Genomic DNA, 7,880 nt, shown 5'->3' on the forward strand with positions numbered 1-7,880 from the left:
GAGAGAGGGAGAGAGAAGTATTTTCATTGACAATTTCAAAGTGAAGTCCACCTATCAAGCCATTAGCCTGCGTTTATTAGTCAATTGAGATGAAAGAGATATGATATCTACATCAAAGATTAAAAAAGAAAAAAAGAAAGAAAGAAAGAAAGAAAGATCAATGAAGATGAAGAGAGAGACTTAATTTTGTACAAAAGAAAAAAGTCAGACTCCTTCAACTGATTTAATGAATGGAACTAACACGACAGCAAAGACTATGGTGAGGATGCCGCCGATGATTTACATATGGGGCACCAATTCTTCAACCGCAGCCACTCTTGTATGCAGACCACATGGTACCTGTGCTTACATTGCAACCTACCCAGTTCATCTCCAACCACATACTCTTCCTGCAGAAAATAATACACTGGAAAATCAGGAAAATTAAGATGGTACTCAAAGCCCTGGAAGTATAGGTTAGCAGCCCTAAAACCGACTAGATCGAATTTGTTCGGAATTACATGCAAATCCTGTTTAATACATACTGAAGTACGTGACAACCCAAAATTACCTTCAGCAAGACATTGGCTTGTTCTTAGTGCCTGTTTGGACGTGCGTTTAAGAGGCCTAAAAGTGTGTTTAACACTCAAAAAGTCCGTTTGAAGAAAAAAATACCCGTTTGGTAAAAAAATTGAAATGGCTTTTAAGGGTCTAAAAAGCCAAAAAATTGCTAAAAATACACTTTTCAAAAAACACTTTTTAACTTAAAAGCTTTATTTTTCAAATACAATCCCAAACATGCTATTAGTTGATCAACTAATGAAACATAAGGATTGAAATTGTTTGTAGAGAATCCCATCTACTCCGGAATTGCGATGAATCCAATACTTAATGTCTCTATGAACTTGTTCTAAGGAGTAACTGAAACTGAAACCGAATCCAACCCCAGATGGTACCAAAATCTGCAATGGTTTTAATTTAGTGGGATAATTTCTATTCTAAGGTTAATTAACTTCCCATGTCAGTGTTCTTGACCCCTGGTAGTTCACACCTGACTTCAGTTACAGGAAAACCATACTAAATTACCCATGTTTTTAGAAGCAAATGAAAATTAGTAAATGTAGTAATTGTAGGGGAAAAAACCTGGCAGATACTGCATTTGACATCATCCTTATGCTCACTGCAGCCCACAACTGCATCCTCTGGAGCTGCAGACTCATAGATGCTTCTCTTCAGGCATTCTGATAGCGCTTCTTCTGTTAGTGCTGTGCTCACAGTTCCCATCCTCTCTTCTAAAGCTAATAATTCCTGTTCATGTAGCAGTGAAATGCTTTAGAAAAAACAGCTATACATAAAATTGGTAGCCAAATGGGTAATCCTTCTGAACACATAAAACTATAATTCATAACTTAATTATTAGAAAGTTCTTTCTAATTCAAGCATGTACAACTAAAAAAATTGTAAGCCAGAAATAAGTCCAACAAGATAGAACAAAAGGTAAGTGAACTTTAGCACCATAGCAACATTTTAACAAACCTCATATGACATGTTATCAATATCCAGTCTCATGTCTCTATGCTGATCATGGCCATATAGGCCATTAAGAAACAAATTGGTCTCCAGAACAAGTATTTGCTGCGAGACAAGAAAAAAGAGTTAACAACGAACAGTCAATCAGGTGAAGTGCAAGCTCAGGAGAAAAGAAAAAAAATCAGGTGAAGTGGAAATCCCATAAACAACTACCTCATATGTTAGCTCTTCATCTTGTTCAATCCTCTCGAGTGCCAATAATACCTGCACGAAGATCATCAAACAAAAGTGCCACATAATGAGGCTCTTACAAGACCATACTAAAGGGGATGTACTTAAAAGAATTTATATAACCCTAGTACCTCTGCAATCCCATCTATGTTGTAGTGCCGGATGCTATCCGGATTTGGCAAAGAATGTGTTCTACCAACTTCAGCAGGATCAGCTGGCATAAGACCTCGTAACCTCTCACTGCGACTTCCTGGTCGACTGTAAGATGAAGCACGACTCAAGGGAGTTTCTGCAGAGAAATGATGTGATGAACTAGGACCATTCACATTGATAGGCCGAAGCATTTGAGGGATTGCAATAGGGGGTTCATTTGGTGGCAGACTGCTTCCATTTCCTTGATTGGAGAGCCTTCCCCTAGTGTGATCATTAACTGATCTCCTAGTCCTAACTGATGCAATACCATTATCCCTGTACGCAGGCAAATTCCTAGCTCGTCTTGAATCAGAGATGGAGATGCCATTGCTAGAATTGGAGTTCCGTCCTTCCAACAACGACCCATTCATCTTCTTCCCCCTAGCAGTGGAGCTACTTTCTCCTTCAGAATTTCTCTTTTTTACCATATCCTTCCTTTTACTGAGGCTTGAATCTGAGGAGGGGCAACCGGATGGGACGACATCAGATATTGAATTGCATCTGAGATTTCTTAAACCATACCTGCTGGCACCAGCACTTGTGGACTGAACAGAGCTCTTAGATCCCATAGATACAGGGGAAGCCACTACAGTATCTTGGCTGCGCAGTCCAGCGCCTTGATGAAGATTCCTCCGAGATCTTGTATCTGATGCTACACCAGAGCTTCCCGCCTCCATTACCGTGACACTCCTAGACTCTGCAGTTTCAGACCCTCTCTGAATCTTTCCAGGTGGGGCAGTGAGTTCTGAAACCTCCGGCTCGTCCTGAACACTACTAGTTTCAGATGAATCAGATTCCAACTTTGAAGATAGCTTCTTTTGAGGTTCTGTGATAGGTTTTCTTCCCTTGCCGATCGCAGAGCATGTCCTAGAGGAACTTCCAATTATTTCCTTGCCGCTTGAAGAAGAGCGGACCAAAGGCCTTGAAGATTTGGCCTTCTCCAAACAGCCATTTTGAGCACCTCTTGTGGAGCTCAGCCTGCCACTGCAACCAGTTCGGTTGCAAAATTGAGCATTATGATCTCTATTATTCGCATTATCCCTCAGCACAAGACCAGATCCCTTTCTAGGGACAACAATCCCATCAACAGCTCTTTTGCCAGAATATTCATCCATGAATATGAATCTGTACACTTCAAATCCGCTACAAGAACATAAATGAAGTGTTTGACATCAGCAAAACCTCCACTGGGTTGGTATTAGTGGGAATAACAAAATTGCGCTCTATATTCTTTAAACTCACACAAAAATGATTTTACAGATGAAAAGCAAATAAATATAAATCTTACATAACCCACACATTGATGGAAATTATACAAAGTCCTGCCAAGCTTGCAGAACACAGGTAGACAGGTAAATTACTTACATAAGCGAAAAGTTTCTTGGGTAGACACGTAATTCTAAATTGAGGCGGCCTGAATTGGCGCAAATCAAGTAAAATAAAATATCCAAACAAGCAGACACAAAGCAGTTAAATAAGGGATAGGGATAAATTTTTGCCAAGGAAAATCAAGATTGATAAATAAAACATACACCGTTAATCAAAAACCACATGAAGGTAAAAATTTCATTTATATACCTAGGCTTGAAATCTTTGGACTACCATATACAAACTTTGATACCTTGCTCAAGTCTAAGATCACTGGAGATATGGACAACGTTAGACTTGATACTTCCAACAAGAACCCTACTTTAAGTTATTGATCCAACCAATCAGCAGGAAGCAAAAACAGGGAAACAGTGCCCTGAACAATTTTCAGGCTGATTTCGCATACCTGCTTAGAGATGAAGATCCACAACCTTTTTCCACCAGAAAATAAATTTATTTGCAGAAGTTTGAGCTCATAATTTTCTAAAGTAGCCACACCATTTTGAAAAGTTCTTAGAAAAAACAAAAAAACAAAAAACAAAAAACAAAAAACAAAACAAAACAAAATTTTTTTTGAGATTGTTACTACCATTAAAAGCAAAATCATCAGACCAACAAGCACAGAAACGATATGCAGCAAACAGAGTAACGGGCTAGTTATAGAAAAGTAAACGGATAAAAAAGCATATCATCTTTAACCTACATTCACCTCACTCCATCTACTAATTTGGTAAAGGATAAACGATAAAGTCTATTTTCGTCTATAAATTTGATAACCTTTTAAACAGCAAAGAATTACCAACACAAAATTTGATGTCAACCCAGAAACAAAGGCCTCAAAAACATCATTAAATAAAGCAAACAGCAGGTAGCAGAAGAAACCCACTTCCCAACAAGTTGAATTCGATCATAACAAAACATAAACAACCAGACAAGCACATATATAATATCACAAAGGAAAGAAACAAAGGAGAAAACAAATCACAAGGATATAAGAAGACCTTGGCTAACAAGTGATGAACCATGCCCACAAAGAGAAGCAAACATATTAACAGTCTCTGAACATTAAAAGGAACAAATAAAGGAAGAAAGAGAGGACCCAGATGGCCACAAGCCCATATTTCCATCCCCTAAAAAGTAGGTATCTTTCAACTTTTTGAACGACATAACCTTTGATTGAATTATTCTCCACACAATACTTCCGTTTCCTATTTTTATCTCCGTGATATCAGGGCTCATAAAGCTGAATAAGCCCACCAAAACAAATTTTAATTAAAAAAAGGAAGAGGGAAATAATTCTATAGCCTTTAGCTCCCCAATATTTTCGAACAACCATCCATAGCAATATTCATTTCTACACACCAAAAAAAAAAAAAAAAGGGTAAGAAAATAATTGATATGAATTTTAAAAACCCAGTTCAAAATTAACCCAAGTTTCACGGAGAAACCATACACAAAAAACTACTTATTAAAACCATAATCGTGTCGAATTAATAGAAAAATAAAAAGAAGGGTAAGAAAGAAAGCTCTTTCAATAATTTACAAGAAACCAAACACAAGAATTGATTGGGGCAAGGCCAAGGCCATCCATCATATGCGGACCAGAACAAAACCAATAAAAAAGAACCCAAATGTAAAAAAGCGAAAATAATAGAGTACCCTTTTTCCTGGCCGAAAAATGATTGATTTCAAATTCATTGAGAAATAACCCAAACAAATATTGACTTATTAAAAATAAAAAATAAAAAGTAAAAGCAAAAAATAAAAAAAAGTCCCACACAGAGAGAAACCCAAAACTGTTGGAGAATATTAATTGAATCAAAAGGTCGTGTGAAAAGTTTTGAATTCTGGTTGTACCTTTTTCTTATTCTTCTTCTTCTCTTCTTCTTCTTCTTCTTTGTTCTCCTTTGAATACACACCAGAAAGAGAGAAAAGAGTTCACAGCTTTTAGACTTTAGAGCGAGAAATTAATAATAAGATTTTAGAGAGAGAGAGAGAAGGGGGGGACGAAAGAGAAGCTGAAACGTGTGTGAAAGATCCGAGGCTATAAAAGCAAAGTCCAATCTTTATGAAGGAGTTCTTTGGAGGTGGGACCCAACGGAGGAACACCGTAAAAATAATGAGCAAAAAAAAAAAAAACCGAACAAACTAGGAGGAGTAGACTGGTTTTGCCGTCCAGTGAGTTCGGTGAGATCTTGGCCGTTGGATAATGGATGTTCCTGAAGGGGTCAAACATCCACGGCTGTGTGACTCTGACGTCATCTTCAACCCCTTTCACCTTTTGTGGACGGGAAGGAACAAAAGCTCAGTGGCCCCTCTGCTGCACAACCTGAGCTTTGGCCGCCTGATGCCTAATCTCTTATTTATTTTATTTTATTTTCATGTTTTTAATAATTTTTATTATATTTAATAATAATTTTTTTTAAAAAAATATTTAAATAATATTAGATATTATATTTTTATCAAATTAACAATATTTACGCAACATTCAAAATTAGTTATTAGATTAATAAAGATTAATTCAAAAGTTACTAAGTTAGTTTCAATGTCAGTTAATTTTTTGTTTTTTGTTTTTTATGAATGTTGAATGAAAATATAGTATTTAATATTTATTTAAATTTAGATTTAAATTTGAAAAAAATAGTATATACTATGTTTTTAAAAATTTTTTATTTTTTTCTGCTCCAAATAATAACATTGACAAGCATCTTAAACACAAAATACTCTTAACAATATAAAAATTTTCACCTTTATATTAGTTATAGGTTAACGAATTCTGTACGAATCTAGAATGTAATATGTCATCTTTAACGCTTGTAACCTTATAATTCTTGTAACTATGCTTCAGAGTTTTTGTTTTGTATTATTTGAATTTTATGTTCGTTTATCAATAATGAGATTGAACTGTTTTCTTTTTAAAAAAATTAATTTAAAATAAGAAAGTACTTTTCAAAACATATATATTATCAAACAAAACTTCATTTTTATTTATTTATTTTTTTAAATGTTTGGAAAGGAAAAATTGGAGCGCGTGTGAAAGAGAGGGGCATATTGGAGATAAAAGATGGGTTATAATCTGTGAAACAGACGTTTGTTGTTGGTTTTTCTTTTTCGTCCACGAACTTATTAGACAGAGATGGTTTTTAAAATGCGAAATTGACTAGAGTTGTTGGTTTTTTTTTTTTTTTTTTTTTTTTTGGTTTTCTGTTTTTCTATTTGTCTACACCTTTTTTATTTATTATTTCCCTTGAGGTTTGGTCAATATTGTACTTCCCTACCTTTTGGCCAACATTTAAAATGAGTGGACAACTAATTAAATTCTGGAGATCAACCGTCCTTTAACCTATAAAATCAATTGGGTGCCACTTTAAACATGATGCCTAATTTATATTTTTAGTACATTTTGACATGATATGCCTTTGTTCGAAAGAAAAAGAAAAAGAAAGACATGATATGTGTCAAATCATATGACTTTTTAAAATAGAAACTTAGAAATTGTCCATTTTAAAGAAAATGAAGAGGGGTCAGTCTCTTATTTTATAAGAGTAGAATTGTCATTTTTTTTTGGACTATTCTACTTTTGTAGAAAGGAGGACCGGCTCGGCTCCTTTTCATTTCAAGTACAGACTCAATTGTACTGAAATAATGAATAATAATCTCTATAAATAACGAATAATTAAAAAAATAAAAAACATTTGCTCTCACTTACCCTCTTATGTTACACAAATTAATGAAAATTTATAAGGTAAAAAAAAAAAAAAAGGGTTTCCTTCTTTAATTATAACTTCATTTTCCTATCAAAGTAGGATGTTTTCCTAATAAGAAATCACTCCTCTTTTTGACCGACAAAGACAACATTATCACCTTGTTACCAAAAAAACAAAAAAAAAGACAACATTATCACTTAATAAGTCCAATAATGATATAATAGGATAAAAAAAAGGTCCAATAATGATCACCAATAAAAGATAATAAAAACATATATGTCATGCCACGTGGACCATTTAATTCTTACAAATATTACTCATGCATTCATTTGAGAAAAGAGATAGTTAGCGTTAGCTTTACTATTTCTATGGTATATAACGTGCTACGAAAGCAAATATTTTTGTTTTTTTAATTATTATTTAAAAAAAAAAAAAAAAAAAGGAAATTATGTAGAGTTGGGAGAATGTTTGTTTAATATTACTTAATGTATACATATAAACAATATCTCCATGAAAGTCACCAAAAGAATTACAAAATTGAGAAAGAAAACAAGTAATCACTATCATTTCTAATTTTGAAGAGAGAACATTTTCCTTTCACCCCTCTCAACTCTTCCTTTTTTATGATTTTAATTCTATTTTTATTTTATGCCACCCAACGTGAAGGGATGAAGAGCAGAGAAAGTTTGTGTGTTCTTTTCCCATTGTCGACATCAAGTTTGTTAGATTTTTGAGGTAGTATTGTTTTTTTGATGCCAAACCAACATCTTAATTTTGTCTATAATCTCAACAATACTTGGCAATTAGTGAAAGATGAATTCTTACTGGCAAAAATTTCTGAGTTTCAATTAAGGGATCGTGCGGTTTTAAAAT

General features: G+C 34.4%; 1 protein-coding gene across 3 annotated transcripts in view; it reads right to left on the reverse strand.

Annotated features, from left to right (window-relative positions):
• The window catches only part of LOC132190258 (probable E3 ubiquitin-protein ligase RHG1A), a 9,732-nt gene continuing 1,852 nt past the window's right edge, over positions 1-7,880 (reverse strand). Inside the window, exons 1-6 of one of the 3 annotated variants that reach the window (XM_059605194.1) lie at positions 5,158-5,322; positions 1,872-3,075; positions 1,723-1,773; positions 1,516-1,614; positions 1,123-1,287; positions 1-389 (exon numbers count right to left, since the gene is read on the reverse strand). In XM_059605194.1, the coding sequence (XP_059461177.1) occupies positions 255-389; positions 1,123-1,287; positions 1,516-1,614; positions 1,723-1,773; positions 1,872-3,047 (1,626 nt within the window). In that variant the 5' untranslated portion in view covers positions 3,048-3,075; positions 5,158-5,322 and the 3' untranslated portion in view covers positions 1-254. Of the gene's footprint in view, positions 390-1,122; positions 1,288-1,515; positions 1,615-1,722; positions 1,774-1,871; positions 3,076-4,301; positions 4,616-5,157; positions 5,323-7,880 lie in introns of those variants that run through there. The other 2 variants (XM_059605196.1, XM_059605195.1) reach the window with 2 other exon arrangements.

This window comes from Corylus avellana, chromosome ca8 (genome assembly GCF_901000735.1).
Source record: "Corylus avellana chromosome ca8, CavTom2PMs-1.0".
NCBI lineage: Eukaryota > Viridiplantae > Streptophyta > Magnoliopsida > Fagales > Betulaceae > Corylus > Corylus avellana.